Source organism: Hippoglossus stenolepis, chromosome 23 (genome assembly GCF_022539355.2).
Source record: "Hippoglossus stenolepis isolate QCI-W04-F060 chromosome 23, HSTE1.2, whole genome shotgun sequence".
NCBI lineage: Eukaryota > Metazoa > Chordata > Actinopteri > Pleuronectiformes > Pleuronectidae > Hippoglossus > Hippoglossus stenolepis.
This window is the reverse complement of record NC_061505.1, coordinates 10,253,977-10,273,871: the sequence shown is the minus strand read 5'-3', so window position 1 is coordinate 10,273,871 and position 19,895 is coordinate 10,253,977. Positions and strand designations below refer to the sequence as shown.

Below are 19,895 nucleotides of genomic sequence, written 5' to 3'. Positions count from 1 at the left end.
CTATGCTGCAACATCAGTGTTGTGCTGATGGCGTGGCCTCAGTGTGGCGCCTACTGAAGGCTGTAGCTGCCAAGTCAAGTGGCCTGTTTAGCCTCGGCACAGGCTCTTCAGGCGTGGTGTCAGAGCAGCGCATTAAAGATGAAGAAATGCTCCCAGCAGAATTAATCAACAAGGCGACATGAACTCAGTGGCCAACTTCTTGGACTGGGCAACATTTCCAACAATCTACCCACGATTGACCGAATAAAGGTCAAGGAAATAAACATAGTAATTTATCCTCTTTTAAAGTTTAGCAATTTGGCCAGGAAGCATGCAAATAAAAAAAAATTAGGCCCACTAATTTAAAGTCAACTTTTTCATTCATCAAAGAACGGCTAACTTACTAGTTTTTGGTAACTTAATGGAAACAAGCTGTTAATACAACTCTGATAATATTCATCATCTCTAGCAAAGTTGCTATACAGTATACTGCCACATCCGGCCGACACTCGGCAGCTTTAATTTGGATTCACCTGATGAATCTGCAATATTATCTCTCCTTAAACTTTGTTTTGCACTTCATGAACTCCTAAGGGAAATATCTCTAGCTGCTGAATGTGCCTCTCTGTTCACTAACTAGTTTCTAATTTCATTGCGTGCTGAAGGGCAGGTAGTGCACTGTGGGGTTTTGGAGATGCGCACTGAAGGCAGCTGTCTGCTTGAACTAACGTCTGAATATAAAGATGGAAAGCATGTGTACACTTTACTCCCACTGTAGAAACATGAAGCCAAAATATGAAGGATATAAGTGCTGCCATATTGTACTGGTGATGTCTAGCCAGAAACTGTGGGTAGGGATCTGAGAGTGGAGCCACAGCCAATTTCAGTTCTCACACCACTTTTTAATAACATCAAATATCTGTGTATAACCAAACTTATCAGGAAAACCAACACTTGAACATACATCAGCATGACACGATCCACCCAAAATGATGGAAATCAACTTCATATCTTTTTGTATTTGGTGTGAACTTGAAATGATTTTTTTTTTGGTCATGTGCATTCAGCTAACATGGAGGTGGTAAGGTTTATGACCTGTGCTGCAGCGAGGAGGAAATCAAGATGGCTTAATTTTTCAGGAGCGGTCACATTGTCTATCTTTATGTACAGTCATTGGCTGTCACTGACAATTAGACAGTAAGTTCAACTATATCTATCCATATCCACATAACATTTAAATGTTACTTTTATGTGTAATTTAAAAACACTCGACCCTCCTTGTGATATATTTTAAATTCACAGCAATATCAGCCAGCGTAATGGATGTATTCAAAAATAAGTTAAGAGCTTTGTCCCCTATGCACATTTCATGAAGGGCTAAAAATAGAGTGGATGCTGAGGACTACAATGGCAGCACATTGAACGCTGATTCAGCTTTTCCCACAAACAGATTTTCTTTTTTTCCAATTTTTCGAGAAAGATGACAGAATGTGATCATCCTTTCGTGACTAGAAGTAAAGTAAACATGTTTGTACGGCTCTGTGTGGGGTGGAGGAGGGTAAACAACCAAGCAGATGGCGAGAGGACAGACAGAACGGAGAGGATACAGGGAAAGTTTTGTTTTACTATCTTCAAAGTCATTATTATCAGACTGTATCTGACCACAGGGCTCGGTTTAATGAAGCTGTTTTTCTCGCTCTCTCTCACCCTCTGTTCCCATCTTCCCAAAATGCTTCTCTTCTTTTGCCATCCTCCTCTATCTCTCTTCTCCTCCTCCATCTACATTCTTCCCCTCCATTTGTGCTTAACTGTTCTTTTTCACATCTTTTCACTTTTCTGTTTCATCTTTGACGGCTCGTTTTTTTTCTCGCTCCCTCGCCCCACTTCTCATCTCTCTGCGTTGCTATCTCCCTCAGGTGGATTATCGCACAGAGGACGGTACAGCAAACGCAGGTTCAGATTATGAGTTCGCAGAGGGAACACTGATGTTTAAGCCTGGAGAGACCCTCAAAGGTAAAAACAACACTGACAGCAACGAGTCATGGCATATTTTCAAAAAACATGTCACCGAGCCTGAAGCTCAATTAGCACAGGCCATCTGCATATACATTTTTCTGCTGGCTTCAACCAAAATATGATTTTAAGATGTATTATTGAAATCAAATAACTAAACAATCCCCTTACCAGAGATCACAGTCGGAGTGATTGATGACGACATCTTTGAGGAGGATGAGTATTTCTACGTCCACCTCAGTAACCCTCGATTGGTTGGTTATCCTGAGATCGGCACCGCCCCTCTGGATACCAGTGTCACCCCTAAAGCTGTGCTGGGCGACAACCACACAGCCACAGTGACCATCTATGATGACGATCACGCAGGTAAAATCTTGTCAAAGGAAAGTACTCTAAATGATAACTTAAATTGAATCATGATACAAACTTGAAATTGCTCGGCTGGGTGAAGAAAGAATATTTATTGCCATTTTAAATTTAACGATAACTTTATTAACTTTCATTTGCGAGGTTCAAAACGGGGTCTACAGAGCAATTTAGCAGGGATATTCACAAAGACTGGGGTCTACTGATCATTTCTGCAGAGATTTGTGTCCACATGCTAAGTCAAGGGACACGTGACGTCCTAAAAGTGAGTTTGTTGAATTTAGTATAGAAATTCTGGCTCTGCAGCGATCATACCTTTGTAGGGCTGGGGCCCAGGAGGGAGAGTGGGGTCGCCCACTAACAAGAAGAATGATGAATCGATCCCGGGCCACTCCAGTCCACATGCTAAAGTGTCCTCGGGCAACCCTAACTAGCCCCTCACTGCTCTGCCGACAGTGTGTGAAGGATGTGAGAAAGAAAAAACATTGCTTATAGAAGTGCTGTATGAATCTATGTTTGTGAACGTGCCTCATACTGACTTGACTACTGACTTTTCTAAACTAGACTAGACTAGCTGTATAAATGCAGTCTATTTATTTATGTATAATTTTAAAAGATAAAGGATAAGAACCCAAGATTATCAATTGGCTTAAGTAATGTGCCAATTGCAATTTGCTTCATAACCTGAGTTGATTTCAAAATTTTAAATCCGGTGCAGTGAGTTGTCTTGAAATTTTGAGTTTCTTCAGCTCTTTATTTTTAAATTGTAACAACAGAGCGTCCAGCTGGTTAGCTGCCTGCATGTGTGGATGTTGGAGCTGAAGTGACAATTTTGATCAATGTAGTTCCTTTGTCAGTGGTACCGAAAATGAATGCCCACTTAATAATAATACACTAAATTGGAGGGGTACTGTTATTCCAGAAAAATAAATAAGTAAATAATGGATAAATCATTTTTGTTTTTGTGTCAAGTTAAAACTAGAATTGCACTCCCTAGACCACATTCCTCCGAACGGTCTCCTTAAACTAAATCTAGCTGCACCAAATTTCACACACTCATAGATTCTAGTCCCCTAAAAATGCCTGACATTTTTTTATGATCCATGAATTATTTCTGTGAGAAATCTGTGAAAATGTCAAAAGAGAAAAGGGATAGAAAAAATTCCTGCACCCCACCTGCACCTTTGTCCAGATCTGCATCAAAGTTTTATGGGAATCTGTTCATTTCCGCTTAACTTAAATCTTCTGATTGAGCTTTTACATGCAAACCAGAAAATGTGAAAACAGCACGAGTAGCTGTTATGAACACGTTCTGCAGGTCTGTTAGAAACGTGTGCAGCATGTTTTTGCTTCAGCTTTGTGTTAAATCCTCTCGGTTGTACAGCCTGTACTCCCAGGACATCCACAAAAAGGTATCACAGGAATGTTTAAAGAGTTCCAGCTCGCAATCCACTTTTTCATTTACAGGACTTTGATAACAACTAAAGAGAATTGAAGTGCGAGGGGGGATGAGTGGGTGTTCACTTAATGCTTATTATCTTTTATCTAGAGAGAGTGGGTGGTAATCTATTAGCCTCTCACTTTATATACCCTACACCTTGGAGTGCAAGCTGGTGATAGCAGCCTCATCTTTCAAATCTCTCCTGTGCTTTTCCCCGGGGGAGGTAATGCATTCTCTCTCTTTCCTTCTTTCCCAGGTATCTTTACCTTTGAGTGTGCCAGTCAGAGAGTGAGCGAGAGCATAGGTGTGATGGAGGTGAAGGTGCTCAGGACTTCAGGGGCCCGGGGCCTCGTAGCCGTCCCCTATCGGACAGTGGATGGCACTGCCAGAGGAGGGGAGGACTACGAACTGTCATCTGGCAAGCTGGAGTTTCAGAATGACGAGACCATGTGAGTACAGAGATGTTGTCAGTAGCAGCAGCTGTAAATCCAAAAAACGCCTTTTGGAACAGTTTAATCCACAGTGTGTTATATCTTTCCTTCACCGATACGTAGAGTGAAATCTTGATGATACCAGAGACAGGTTTTTTGAGTGATATCCCCGGTTTCTCTATAATACACGTCTACATGGTACACAACTCAATACATCTTCACCTTATACCTTCAATTCAAGTCATGCTAAAAAAAGTGACACCTTTTTTATTACAAATTATACATTCCCCTCTCTCTGTGCTTTTTGTCTGATTCCTGCCCGTTCAACAAACACCTTGTAGGTTGATTGAGCGTTTTAACATGCACAGAATAAATAGCTCAATTGTGTAGAGAACAGTGTGATAATGCCCCTCTGTAAGATAGGCTACTCTGCCTTCTCATTCTGGTAAGCGCGTGTGCATACACATACACACACTCACACACACACACAGTTGCTTTTGCATCCTTAGGCGCATGCATTTTTAATATGCTGATGTTAGCGGTGTTAAATTGACCAATACGTAAAGCGGTGGGGAATGCAGTTTTACTCGACGCCTCCTGGGGCCCATGAAGCAAGTGTTCTGTGTATGTGCGTGAGAGTGTGTGTGTGGTCTTGTATATCTCTGTGCATGGGAATCAATTAAGAGCTTCAGAAGGTAACAGTGAGGGTGTTCATGCAAAGTGAGGACATTTCGCACTTCCTCGAGGTGCTGTTTGATTCACAAGGTTAAAGTCAGGGTCATAATTCTTATGACATGACCACAGTCAGCACATTTATGTCCGTGAGCATCCTGGCGAGTATAATGGTACAGATGTGTGTGTTATTGTGTGTACAGAATGTGTGTGCTTGCGTGTTTAGGGGCAGCAAATGTTGGCAAGGCTGTTCAAAAGCTGTTTGTCTGTGTCTCGCTCTCGGAGAAAGACTAAGAAGATGGAGTGTGTGCATAATCTTGCAGTTCTTGTAAGAACTCCATTTTTCGTTGTATATGTTAATTGCAAGAACGGTTTTCTCAAATGTGAGTGTGGCATTAGGTTTAAGTTGAAAGATAGATCAATGGATGGAAGGATGGGTGGATAGATAGATAGATAGATGGATAAATGGATATGATGGATATGATACAATAGTTACAATTCAATACTAAGTACAAAAATGCAATAATAGAAAATACACACTCAATGGTCAAGAGCTGAGATTAGGTATATACTCTAGTTATGGACTAGGAAATGCTTTATGTCATTTAGGGTCCTCACAAGTAAAGCAGTATACCTGTGTGTGTGTGTGTGTGTGTGTGTGTGTGTGTGTGTGTGTGTGTGTGTGTGTGTGTGTGTGTGTGTGTGTGTGTGTGTGTGTGTGTGTGTGTGTGTGTGTGTGTGTGTGTGTGTGTGTGTGTGTGTGTGTGTGTGTGTGTGTGCCATAAAAACTCAGTTTATGGCTTCATGCACAAGAAGTTTGCCATCTGATACCAGCCAGCCTCTAGGTAGAAGTGTCATTACAAGGGCAGTGTGTGTGTGTGTGTGTTTCTGTGTGTGTTTCTGTGCGTGTGTGTAATTATGTACAATCCCTGATGCAATCACTGCTGCGACAGTGAGGCCATGAGGGGTTGAGAGCGGAGTGAGTGGGAGCTACAGCGGGAGGGAGGAGACCGGGAGATAAGATGGAGATATAGTGCAGGATCAACGCTGCCCTCAGGTACACCAGTAAGAGTCCGCCGCTTATGTGTCACTACAGGAAACTAAATACAGGGCTGATGTGAGCGGAGTGGAGATTGCTGCCGATTAGATTAGCTGAAAGTGAAACTACTGTTGCTGCGTTTGCTACAAGAGGATTATGGAGATGTTTTGCCCCAAATAGAGTTCAAGTTTGTGGGTCAAGAGTAAACAATGAGCAACTCGAAGCATATTCCTCTGCTAGGTGTGAATTATTATTATAGTTAAGGGTATCAGACACTGGACGAAAGAGACGTTGCTCTGGAACAGCTTGATGAGTGAAATGAAATTAGACGAAAGGTGGGGATGGATTGATCGGATGATGCAGAGTGTGAGGAGAGGGAGTGAGGGATAGGGTGGAGAGAGGTAACCCCACTGACATATTGAGCAGTTTCTCCTGTTGTCTCCCTCCCCCTGTCCACCTTTTCTGCAGTGCTCCGTTTATCCCTCGTTCTTCATTTATCGCGTGAACTCCCCCTCTCCACCCGTCAACTCTCATCCCGGCTTGTACCTTTTCTTTCGTATACCTTCTGTCTGTCTTTTTACTGCCAGGCATGCTGTAGTTTCATTTCAATCCATCCATCCATTACACCGTCAGACGTTTCCTCCCCCTTATCCTCCTTTTTGCCTTCCTCTTTATACCTTACTCCACCTTCTCTTTCTCACCTCTCTTCCCTTCTCTACACACCTTATTTCAAGCTTCTTCTCGTCATCTATCCATCCATCCGTCCATGCATCCCCTTTCTTTCCCAAGAGGTCTAATCAGTTCCTGAATTAAGGCTTAAGGTGGATTACTACCTCTCTCTTTATCAAGTATCCCACAAGCTCTTTCTCTCTGTTTATTTATCCCTTGTTTTCTTCTCGTCTGTCTGTTCTCTGCCCTCATCTCTCCGGTGTCATCCTCCACTCATTCAGTCTGCACTCTCTTATAATATCTTTTTTCTTTTCTTGCTGCTCCTGCTTTGTGCTTTCTTTCTTTATTTCCTCCTTTCTTCCCTTCACCTCTTCCTCCCATCCCCCCTATTTCAGTGGGTTTATATTTTTAGATTTTCTTCAGAGTTTTGTCATTCCTCTCTGCTCCTCCTTTCTTCACCTCCTCCTCTACCCTCACCTCCCTGTCATCTCCTGTCTTTCCCCCTCCCTCATCCCTCGCTCCTGCACACCCGTGACTGTTCTTCATTTACATCTTCCTCCCTTCTGCATTTCACCTTTTACTTATTTACACTGACAGACCTTTCCTCACCCCTTTCCTCCCTTTTGCCTTTCTCTCTGTACTTTACACCTTTTCACTTTACTCCACCTTCTCTTTCTCACCTCTCCGTCTTTCTCTGCACTTCCTATTTCATCCATCTCCTCATCATCTCTATGCATCCATCTCTGTCGAACTCTTTACTCAGACAGAAGGGACCTACTGCCAAGGTAATTTAGCTGGATTGCAACCCAGACATAACTCAATGTCCACACACTCCCTACACTGAGTTTAGTCCCTCCTACAGTATGTCACTCATCCAGGATCCTTTCATTTATTATTTTTGTCGAGTTAGTTAGTGCATTAAAGGAAGCCAATATTTTTCTGCCACTTGATTAATCTGTCTGTTGGAAAAAACGTTTGGAACAACCTTTTCTAAAAGTGTGAGAAAACTGCAGCGTGGTGGTGGTAGGTGGGTGGAGGTAGTGATGCTGAACATTCTTGGAGAAAATCTGAAAGTCACTGGAGCTGAACTGACAAGAGCAGAGGGGAGGGGAAGGAAGTGGAGAAGGAAAAGGACTCCTATAAATTTTCCTTTTCCTCTGCTTCCTTTTGTCAGAGGTCAGAGATACCGTTTCAGTGAAGTGCTCACAGGGGCTGACAGTGATTTGACATTTCGTTCATTTCTGCTTCAGCAAGGTGGATACCTGCTCCTCCATAATTAGACATAAAGGTCAGTTTAGTCATGGGGTGTACGACTCGCTCAGGAGGTCCACTCTCGCTGTTTCCAGAAAGCATCTTTGGGCTACGATGATTGTAAAATCCATTCTATGATCATTTTTAAAGTTAATAGGATGCCTCCCAAAAGCACGATACTGAAGATACTCTTAAAGGAGACCTATTCTGCTCATATTCAGGTTCACAATTTAATTTTGGGTTAATACCAGAAAAGGTTTACATGTTCAAATGTTCTTTCATCATACTGTTCATTGCTGCAGCTCCTCTTTTCAGCCTCTGTCAGAAATACTTTCAGCTCCTGTCTCTTTATGGCCCCCCTCCCAATAGGGGTCCAGTCACACATACGCATCAAAGTTCACCAAAGTTGAACTCCAGGTGAAGCCACCCAGCGATTTGCCTCGCCACAGGAAGCAAATGTTTTAATCGCCTCCTCGCACAAATGTTTTCATCGCCTCCGCGCACATATTGGAAGTGAACAGGACATGAAGGTTCACTACTGATACATTTGCCTGGCTCTAAAGCCCAGTCTGCTCTGTCATGATTGGTCAGCCGGTTCCAGTGCATGTCGGCTATGTCGACATCCAGACTTGTTTAACCCGGTTTCATGAGGGGGCGTTAGGTTAGATTAGCGGCTATGCATTATGTAATTGTGTTGCATGAGGACATGAAAAAATTGAAATAGCTTAATATGTCTCCTTTAGAGGTAGATCGATGAGGGCCTGTAGGAGGCTTAGAGCCTAAGTAGTGCAGAATCTGCAGAAAGAAAAACGACATGTTTTATTAAAGCTCTCATTCTTGTGTTATTTATATTTCTAAATCCATTATCCTCAGCGCCACCGACAGCTGACGTCAAGAGGGTCTCAACTGCTTTAGTTAACCGAGATTAAAAGCATTCAGAAACATTGTCTCCCCTTTAACTTTAGGTCCGCTAATGTACCACTGCTTGTTAACCAGCACGCAGCCCCGTCCTTCAAATTACGGGGAAGGTAGTGTAGATATGTTAAAAAAAAGTGAGCCTTAAAACATGAATTGAAGTGGACATCTCAATTCCCAAAGATAAATGATTTTTTCATGTGCAGTCTTTTAACAAGCTAGGGACAGAGTGTAGGAGAAGGAGAAGCGAGGAGTTGTAAAGCGAAGGATAAGAACAAGAGGAAAAAGATAAATATCTGTGCTTCATGACTTGGACAGGAAATGTGTGTGTGTCTAAGTATGTTAATGTCAGTGTGTTATTTTCTCCCTTGAGTGGAATTTATTCAGTGTCACTGTGGGGAAATCATATCTATACATCATACAGCAAAGTAAATCTATATGATTCACAATGTTGACTCCTGTTATATAAATCCAGAAATTATTCTCTGCCTGTTCAGTCAAGTACTTCTTTTATCTATCTCTCTCTTGTTCAAGACTTCTGATTTTCGCTCCATCCTTTTTATGTGTCTACATCTCTGATTTCTCCATCTATTTCTCAGTCTTTTTGTTAATGAGGGTGTGTGTGTGTGTGTTCGGCGTGCGTGTGTGTGTGCGTGTCTGCTTCCAGAAGGCAAAGTGAACAGTGTGTGTTGTATTCCAAGTGTGTGTTTGACACAGAGAGAGAAGCTCAGCAGGACCAGTTTATTCTTAGCCTTCGTCTGACCTGCAAGTCAGAATCACAGCCAGGACACGGACAGTTAGGTGTGTGTGTGTGTGTCTGTGTGTGTTTTTGTGTGTGTGTGTGTGTGTGTGTTTGTGTGTGTGTGTGGCTCTCTCCCCTGGCTGCTCATTATACATTTCAAACAGGTGTTGCCTCCAAACTGTGTCGACGCCTGTTCAATCACTGCCTTGTGTGTGTGTGTACGTATAAGTGTGTGCACATATAAGTTTGTGCATGCAACCACCTCCAGCATTTTTGGATGTTTTTGAATAAGTGATGCTGCCTTTAACCTTTTACTATATGTCCCTAATTGAACCTGAGGATAAACCATGCTGACTAAGAGTGTTCCAAAAACTATTAATGTTGGCAACTTTACATTGTGACTAAGGGGTTGTCTTGTAGTACAGGGGGGGGGATAGTGCATAGGGCAACTCCACTAGATAGTTTCAAGTCTTCTTCAATACAGCATGATGTTCATTTTGTATATTATGGTCCCATTTAGAGTAAAATAGACGATAAAGCACGGTATACATTGAGTTGTGAATACTGTGTGATTGACAGCTAGCACAGTCCAATGGGTGCAGTTTGCATGCAGGTGTAGGTTGGGGGTGCAGTGTGCTTAGCTCATAGTCGACGAATGGGTTGCCACTTGCTCTGATACAGCCTCATCTACACGTGGCAAGCTGTGCCTAATGATGGTTGCTAAGTGATATAAATTGTCAACTATAGAGAATTCTCATGCAATGCAAACAACAACACCTTAAATGGGAAACCTTTCACTCAGTGGGAAAGACTCTGTTTTCTGATGTAGGAGGTATTAACTACTGTTGTTGTAATCCCAGCAACCTGCCATGTTGTGTTGTGTTAATGAAGCCGAAACATAGCATCATTGTTTTTGACACGGCTGTCAGAGGAGCTGTGATCGTACATTAGCTGCTGGTGAAGGAAAAGTCAACTTGTAGGTTTTAAACAGCGCATTCTCTCCCTGGTGAGAGGTTTCCTGGAATTAAAAGAGAGAGACGGAAGGAAATACAAGGAAAGGGAGAGTGTGAGCCTGTGTGTGTGTGTGAGCGTGCATGGGTGTGTGCGTGCGTGTCACACTGCTTGTAAAGGGTTTGATATTTGCAACCTGTTTCTCCGTCTGTCACCAGAGTATGGTGACTAACCCAAAGCTGTTCCCGAAATAAAACATCCTTTGAACTCCAAATCCCCCAAGAGCCGAGCACTGTACGTGTGCGTGACAGTGTGTGTGCAAGTGTGTGTCTTTCAGTGCGTGTGCGTATAGATGCATTAGTGTGTGTGTGTGTGTGTGTGCGAGTGTCTTGGCTCGCTATCCTCAGCTTGTGCATGTGTGTGTTTCCACAATTTTCATTTTCAATTTTCTCAAATGTGTAACTCCACTTACCACTTCTCCATCCTCCAATACAGCCTGTGTGCATATTGCTTATAGCTTAACATTGCAGCAGCCAGTTTAAGTGTGACACATTTATTTTCCCATCACATGGAGGATCCCATCATTAAAACCTGCACATCACGCCCATTTTACAGTCTAGAGTTGCAGTACTGTACAAAAGCTTCCACATTCAGTCGGAACACAGCTTTTCATTGAGCTCTTCAGGACTATGCCGGAGCATTTCCTCCTCTGATGTCTTCCTGTCTCACCTACACACCCCACATCCTTTCAGGTTCAAAAACGCAGCCTGCTAATGGGCAGATAAACACTTTTAACTTCCCTCGCTTTCTCTGCCTTCCTCCATTTTTCTCTTCGTTCCATCGCAGAACGTCAGGATTCCTCCGTCTCTGTGACAGGGTTTTGTTTTTTTACGTTCTTTCTCTCTGTTTGTTGCCTTAGCAACTTTTGATCCCTCCGCACCATTGTAGGCGCAACAAAGGGGAGACGACAGAGAGGCACGGGAAAATAGAAAGAAAGATAAAGACTCAAAGAGAATAATTACAGGAGTAGAAAAGGGAGGTTTGTTGTTGGGTTTGATTTGTGATTTTCTTCTACTGATTTGTTTTCTGCTGCCACGTGTCTGCGCTGAAGTTTTAAATACCAAGATCCATATTTTATACCAAACATAGTTCCTCCTATCTTGTTTTTCTCAGATTTTTTCCTTGCGTTTCTGTAACATTTCTTTTCAGACTCAAAAAACATCTGCTACGGTGAGTGTGTGTGTCCGTAGTTACCCGTCTATTGTTTGTTCTTTAATTTGTAAAGGAAAACATTCATTGGACAAATGGATTATGAATAGAAGATGAGACGGTGCCTGACAGAGAGAAAGAGATAAAGTTGCAATAGAAGAGAGAAAAATAAATCCACCCTCTCCATCTTTTTCATTTTCTGCTCTTGCTCCTAAATTTTCCTCTCTCTCCCTGTCCTGCCTCGTTTCTCCTGCTCCTCTTTTCTCTCTCCTCAACCCTCTCCCCCTTCTCTTCATCTCCTCTAATGTCGGAGCAGTCAAAGTTAAGTAGCTTAAGTCAACATCTTTAACAACTTTAAAAGCCTCTCTCTGTGTGTGTGCGTGTGCGCGTGCGTGTTGTGTGTGTTTGGGCGGGCGGGCTTTGCAGACCCGTGTGTGTTGTTCTCTAGACATGTATTAAAATCGATGTGGTAACCTCTGTCTGGAGTTTGCCAATTGACGTTTTTCTTCGTACTACATTACTTTGACTTGCCTGCCGCACGCACACACACACACACACATACACGCACCTCTGACTTCCTCTAAACACAATTTTTACCCATTTTTAATCCCTGCCTCTGGCTCCTCTTTGCTTTTGTCTTGCATTGTTGCCGTATAAAAGTCTATTGATTTGTGGGTCTAAGAGGAAGCCAGCGACCTGACACCTAAAGTTGCAGTTAAGGGTTTTATTGTATTGGTTTAGACAGGGGTATTGAAAGGTGGAGTTGTCGCTATGCTCGAATACAAAACAGCTTTCAGCCGGAGCAGCTGTAACTCTGCTGCCTCTGCCTCTCTGCTTTTTTTTTCCTCCCCTGTTGTTGTTTTTTCTCTCTCCCTCCATGCCTCTGTTTCTTCGTCACACGATTCTGCCATTAAGCATCCCTGTCACTCCCTGTCTCTGTTCCCCTCCAGCCTCTCCGCGTCTTCTCTTTTTGTACTTCTTATAGCCCTGTGGTTGTTTTCTTAGCCCTGCAGTCCCAGCAATTTTCTCTGCCAAGCATGCACACACTCGCACAAACACACCCTATGGTCAGAGCTCCGTGCCCACACCAAGACACACACACAGAAGCACACACACACACTGACTCCAGCGTATCCCTGTGATCAAACCCCTGTGGGCTGCAACACACACCCTGTAATCACGGCTCAGAGACCCACCGTGAGCTGCGGCAACAGGCTGCTGGTTCTCTACCCTTCCATGCCCATGATTAGAGCCTCAACTAGGGACAGAGAAACTCACTACACGTCCCCCCCTGCTACACCCTCCTCCCCCGGGCCTCCCTGTTCAGTTGGCCCACCCTGCCACACAGAGACCACATTAAAAGGCCTCAGTGCTGGGTTCACTGACCAAAGAGCTGCAGCGGAAGCTTCAGGGTGGGTCAGCCGGGGTGCCGCGTTTTCATTTATTTAGTCTGACCGCAAGTTTTAAAACACTCTCTCAGCAGACTGACTGAATCAACTGCTACTGTGAAGAGTTGCACGCAGAGCATGGTGGTGCTTTTATAAATTCATATATTATCCTAATGTGATGTTTTTTTGGCCTCAGTTTCACACCACCGCTCTAGGAAAACCGGGTTTCCCATAAATCCAATGTTTAGTCTGTGTGAGAGGATAAACTTGTGGGAAGTGGTTTTTAAATTAGTTCTTCACTGCTTCCACCATCTGCCATTGAAAAGAACTCAAAACATCTAAAGAACAGCGCCCTCTTTCCTCTCCGTCCCTTAATGCAGTCCATGAGGGAGACAGTTTTTTTCCCCAATTTCATATTTCTTTTAAATTTCAGATATAATATTGTTTTAAGATTCATGAATCACATAAAAATGTAACCTGATAGGACAGATGTCTGCCTCCGTGTTTCATTGCATGTCATAAGACTGAATGTTATCTGTGTAGCAGTGAGGTGCAATCAGATAATGAGCGCTAAGATAACAGTTTTTTATTTATTTAATTTGAAAAGAAAAGGTGTTGGATTTGAATTAAAATAATTTGCTATATTTGGTCTCTAAAAGCAGGTTTATGCTGATTGTAGGTGACGATAATAACGGTGTTCAATCAAGTCTCTCAATCACATTGATTTTATTCCTTAGCTACGTTTTGGCATTTGAATAACTGAAATATTTCCACTGTGTTCCATTCCGCTTCTGTGGAAGATGACATTTTAGAAAACAGGCTTGAGAAACTAATCACTGATTCCTGCAGCGATCATCAATATCAGTCAGTGATTCATTGATTTATAGGGTTCCACACTCTATATTTGTCCAAATTTGCATGTTGAAGTTAATTATTTAAAAGAATTCCGATATTCTTTCCACTTTTTAGAGAATCTTGGCAACTTCATTGATGTAAGTAGATTTTGCTGCATTTTTAAGAACTGGTGTTACTAGGCCTGTAGTGTGGCATTATACTGCAGTATGTCTGAAATATTGTTTGTTTCTGCTGTGTCACCACAATCCTGCTGTATTAGATCAGTTTAGATTTTTATCACACTGCTAATGTCAGCCCCACAGACGATATATAGGTTAGTAAAAGCTTACATCAGCCAAGTGGAGACCCACCCATAAGCAGCTATGACCCGTTTGGGGTCTCGGCCCAGAGATTCAGAAACTCCACTGACATGATGAATGCATGCTGCCGTGGAAGAGTGATGAGCCAGTTCTTGACTGCACTAGCTCAGGGTAATCTGGTATGATATATACACACACACACACACACACACACACACACACACACACACACACACACACACACACACACACACACACACACACACACACACACACACACACACACACACACACACACACACACACACACACCCATGTCAGAGTGATTAAATCACTAATAGCTTGCGGAGGAGACATTGTGACTCACACAAGCTCTCCATCTCAATTCAAATCTCTCACTCTCTCTTTCTGTACTCTTTCCAGTAGAGTCTCCTTCCTCTTCTTCTTCTTCCCTGATCTCCCTTCCTCATTCCTCAACATCCATCTGTCTATCACTCCATCCTTCCCCTCCTTTATTGATCTCTGTTGATACCTTCTCTGTCTCCCTCTTCATTTTTAAGGAGGATATATCGTCCCTTACAGTCACCGTCTTATTGTTCACCCATCCGTTCCTCCTCACCTCCTCTGCTGTCTCCCCAGCTGCATCACTTCTTCCGACCACTTTATCATTTGCCCACCATCTTCATCACCCTTCACTTTATCAGTTCCCCTGCATCCTTCTGTCCTTTATCGTTTCCTTATATCTTTGGTCTATTTCTATGAGTGAAAGGAATTAAGAAAGTTTGGCCGGCCCATTTAAAGGTCAACTCTGGGATGACTTTAAATACACACACCATCTCTCTGTGTGCACACATACATACATTCTTTATGCAGTTATTAGTATACTGCACGGGTTGTGATTATTGATTTCTTTAGTGCGCCATAAATGCATTGCCAATAAAGCTGAGTGTCTTTAAATACACATACTGTAAAGGGGAGAATGGCAGGTGAAGGTTAGACTGGGGAGATAGATGTAGGAGAAGGAGAGAAGATATGATATGAAGGGATTCTGCAAAAAAACTGTCTATTCCAAAGAAGGAACCACACAGATTTGGAGAAAATGTTTGGTAGTGGTTGACTGTATGGTTATTGTTGGTTGACTCTACGTGACATTTAAAGGGGCTGTGTAGTTCCTCAAGAAACTCAAATCAATATTTTGTGAGCCCAACAAGTGTAAAATATTTTGTGGGGCTTTTTGTAGTTCACTTACATTTGTCACTCCATTGTTCCCTGATGGTCAGTGACAAAAACCTCTCACAATCACTAGGTTATAAACACACTAGTGCAGGTGTTTTGGGTGATGCAGGACAAAAAGATGGATGAAGGGGACACAGGAGGAGAGTGAAGGTGTCAGAGGAAGATGGATCGGTCTGGGAACAGTCAGTAAATGAAAATGGAGAGAGTGAGAGAGAGAGACAAATGGACAATAGAGGTGGGACAGACAGAAAGACAGACACAGGCAGAGTCAGGGGAAAGAGAGACAGATTAACCGCTGGGAGTAAAAACAAGAGACGGAGGAAAGGGCAGGTGGAGAGCAGAAGAGAGCGAGAACAGGAGCAAATAATGGCTGGAGGGGGCGAAGTAAAACAAATAGGGTAGGTGGACGAGTGGAAGGAACAATGCAGGAGGAGAACGGCTCACATTTGGTGAGGCCAAGCATTGGCAAACCTGGGTGGTGAATGGAGGGATGAGAGGAGGGAGAGAGAGAGATGAGGAACGAGTGGAGGAAGATTGAGGGGCGGGAAGTAGAGGGGTGGTAATTTTGACTGTGGCAGGGGCAGGGAGAGAATTAGGGCGCGTGCGTGTGAGTGAGTGAAAGCTTTTGGCAGTCGGCCACATGCGGCCTTGGCAGCGGTTGGCATGACGATATATATATATATCCAACTGCTTAAAAGCTCTCACCTTGATCTACTGTCAGTCAATCAAACCAAGCGGCCATTACGCACACAGCAGATTGTCTATAGTTGTGAGGACCACAGCTAGTTTCATTCATTCTCTCAAACTCATGCAAACCATTGAACTTTATATTTAATCCTAGTAGATCCAGACTGGATTGCCTACTGGTCAAAGTGGGATACTGGCCCATGGCCCCAAGCTCCAGGCTTCAGGCTTATGTGAATGTCTAGTGATCTGTGCCAATTTGTTCAAATTTGTTAAAAGAATTACCAGATTTTGCCTGACAAATTGTACTGTCCATTCTAAAGTAATGATGATGACTTGTAGCATATTCTTACATTTTCCTGAAATTATCCGGAGGGGCTGTATGGCACCACCCCCTGTCTGAATGTTCTGGATATTTTCCTCATGTTGTAAATGAGTCGGACCCGGACATTCTGCTGCTGCGATCTTTATGTGTGAAATACAAACTCTGGAAAATGTCTGGACCCAATTTTCCAGATATTTTCCATCTGTTCATGTCTGAAAACAGAAATTACGACCTCAAAGCCTTACAGATTTATTAAGGGGGGGAAGCAAAAGAAGAAAACTAAATGTCCTAATGTCAGCTACAAACAGTATAGAAGCTTGTGGACCCGTGCCTTACGACATTCTTCAAACAGCTTGGATCTGCGTGGCAGCCCCATATTTGACCAGAACATAAATATCTGATGACAAGCGTTAAAACTTACATGAGAACAGACGAGACAAGAGAGAAGTAGAAAGAGAGAGAGGAGGGGGAGTAAAAAAGAACGAGGGATGATAACAGAAGAAGAGGAGGGACGAGTGCCTGTCAATCATTTATCTGTCTTTGACTGTTTGTCCTCAACACTGCTTGTTTTCCACCCATGAGAAAGAAAGAAAGAAAGGAGGACGACTATGGAGTGGTTATGAAAAAGTGTCTTCCCTTTGTTTTTCAAATTCTTTACTCATTCTCTCTTTTCTCTCTAGTCTCCATTTTCTTTGAAATATTTTTCCCTCCCTGCACTTTCCTCGCTCTAATCTCTTCATGTGTTGGTACCTGTCGACTGATCCATCCTTCATCCTTACATTCACTGGATTGCCTCTTTATTTCTCTGTTGTATTTCCATATTGTTTGTCTCAATTTCTGTTTTGATTTGTTTTCTCTCCTGAACCCCTCTTTCTCTTCCTTTCATTTCACATTTCCATCCATCCGTGCATCTCTGCGGTAAGAAACAAAAAGAAACTAACGGTAATGTATAATTGAACGCCGCTGAAAGGGTTTGTGACAGGCGGATCAGCGGAACTGACATCCGTTAACGTTTGAACAACGTTTTCTAAAACGCAACAACAGCGTGAGAACGGGTGGCCATTATGCATCTTGGTCATTGCCATGGCAACTGCCTAATGACGGGTTCAAGTTGAAACGCTGTCAAGCTAAACAGTTGGGGATTAATGATGCTGTTGTGTAGTGTGGTGAAATTGACATTTAGTAAGAGTTAAAAAAAATGGAAAAAAGAATTTATATTTTGAAATAGTTACATTTATATTGTCAAATTTGTTTTTTTATTAAACATAAGAAAATAGATTTACAACAGAATCAATTGCATTGTAAGTCCAAAGTAAAGGATCTTAAGTATAGGATCTTAAAAGGACAAAAAATACCCTTTTCTGTGCTGCCCTGTAACATAAAAACACTTTTTCTAACACACAACAGTATTTGTTCCTGTTCAGGTGAAGGTTTCCCATCTTATTCTCAGATTGTACCATGTTCCACGACTGAACTCTGCTCCGCTTCTTCCTTGGAAGAAGGCAAAATGGCTGGCAACACAAGCTGTTACATAAACTATTACATAAAGTCAAAGTGTTCAGTCAAAACCCCCTGACCCATTATGAACAAGCCGCATCAAAAAGACTCTCAGCTGATTTGCGGAATCATGCGCTCCCGTGAAAGTCGGTGGGCGAATCCCTTCGGACGCAAAGGCAAGCAGTGATTCCTCCCTGCCCAAAACACCGTGATATCCCTGGGATCCTAATATATTCCTCTTTCGCTTTTCTGAACGGACACAAAATGCACACGGAGGGCAAAGTGCCAGGATTGTGGTTCTGTCCGTCTCTTGTGATTGAAGTCATGAGCCTCAAATGTTGAGCCACACCGGGCCCTCATTCCCGACTCCCCCGATGCGGGCGTGGAATTCTGCCTTTTTTCCCATGAATAGTATATGAAAACTGTTAATGAAGAGTGCGAATGTGTTTCTGTGCTTCCTTTGAAAACTGCTAAGTGCAGTCTTTTCCTCATGAGACCCTCCCCAAGTAACATCACACACACACAGAGGCAGAACGAGAGGTGGGGGGGGATGCAGCGTTCTCAATTAGGCCACAGAAATCAGCAGATATACGAGCTGCATCTTTGCCTTTGACGATTTAAATAGATTCATATCAGAGGAATATATTAATCAAAATGTGGCCCCAGAACTAACCCAAATATCTCCCATGTAAACTCAATGAGGAGTCATATTGTCCCTGTCATATGTTTATGTTGTCCTCTGCAACACGCAGGACCCATTCATGCAAATGAGGCGTATTTGAATTTGAATGAGTAGAGCGAGGGTAGCTGTGGGGGAGAGATCTTGATCAAAGAGGATATAAATGTGTGTTTTCCGCGCGCACAGTCTTACGCACACGTGCAGATTGCGTGCAATGCTGCTGCCACTCTGAATATGTGTAATGTACATTATATGTACACTGTGTGTCAGCTCCTATATGTTCCACTCACATACACATTAACCTGATGGGACAAGTCACAGCAATGCTTACTCTTTGCTTTCTCAACCTCCATGTTTTGCATCAAACCTCATCAGACCGCCCATTTCTCTCCAAAACCCCAGTTTCTCCTTCCTCCTTCTTCTCGTTATTTCCCCTCCACACATAATCCCATTTTTCCTCTTTCCTCCCCCTCCTCCTGTCTCTTCCCCCTTCATCCTTTTTTTTTTATCCCATTACTTCTTTCGTAAACCATGTCATCTTCTCTGCCTCTCCTCTTCTTTATCTGAGCCTCTCATTTCTTACCCTTCATTTCTCTTCCCTGTTTTGCCTTGGCCATTGCTACCATTTCTTAATCATCCTCTCCTCCATCCCCCCTTTTTCTCCCTCCTCTATTCCCGGCGGATAACAGTACAGTAGCTCCTCTGGATTACAGTACATCATGCAGATTTGTGCGTGTGCGCGTGCATGTGTGTGTGGTAATATGCATGATGTGATTTGTGACATTGCTTAATCCTGCACAACCTCATACAGATAGGAAGGCATTAGCATGCACACTTTGTATCCACGGCTGATCTGAAGGCACACATGTACAATGCGATGCGTGTGTGTATATGCTGCATCTCTTTGCGTGTATATGTGTGGGTGTGGATGATACTCGACTCAGTGTTTACCTGTCCCAATGGTTTCCATGCCAACCATACATCCTCCATACTGTATCACCCATTAGTGTTTCAGATTCTAACAAGCTCCCTCGCTCACAACCTCTCTTATCTGTCATTCTTCCTCTTCCTCTCCTTCCTGGATGACAACAGAGAGTCAAGTTCACAATGGAACTTCCTCCAAGTCACGCAGTTAGTCCGTCAGAGTGAAGCTGGATTTATGTTTTCCACGAAGGTGCATTCTGTTAGAGCCTCTTATGCAGCAGCTGGATTACAGCTCAGCGCAGGGTTTCACCCACTAATTGTCTTTTCATA

At 43.0% G+C, this 19,895-nt stretch overlaps 1 protein-coding gene across 4 annotated transcripts in view; it reads left to right on the top strand.

The window, feature by feature from the left end:
* Positions 1–19,895, top strand: part of slc8a4b (solute carrier family 8 member 4b) — a 99,260-nt gene that overhangs the window by 61,958 nt on the left and 17,407 nt on the right. For all 4 annotated transcript variants that reach the window (XM_035148765.2, XM_035148764.2, XM_035148763.2 and 1 more), the window contains 3 exons: positions 1,896–1,992; positions 2,167–2,358; positions 4,056–4,248. In XM_035148765.2, coding sequence (XP_035004656.1) covers positions 1,896–1,992; positions 2,167–2,358; positions 4,056–4,248 — 482 coding nt within the window. The remainder of the gene's footprint in view (positions 1–1,895; positions 1,993–2,166; positions 2,359–4,055; positions 4,249–19,895) is intronic.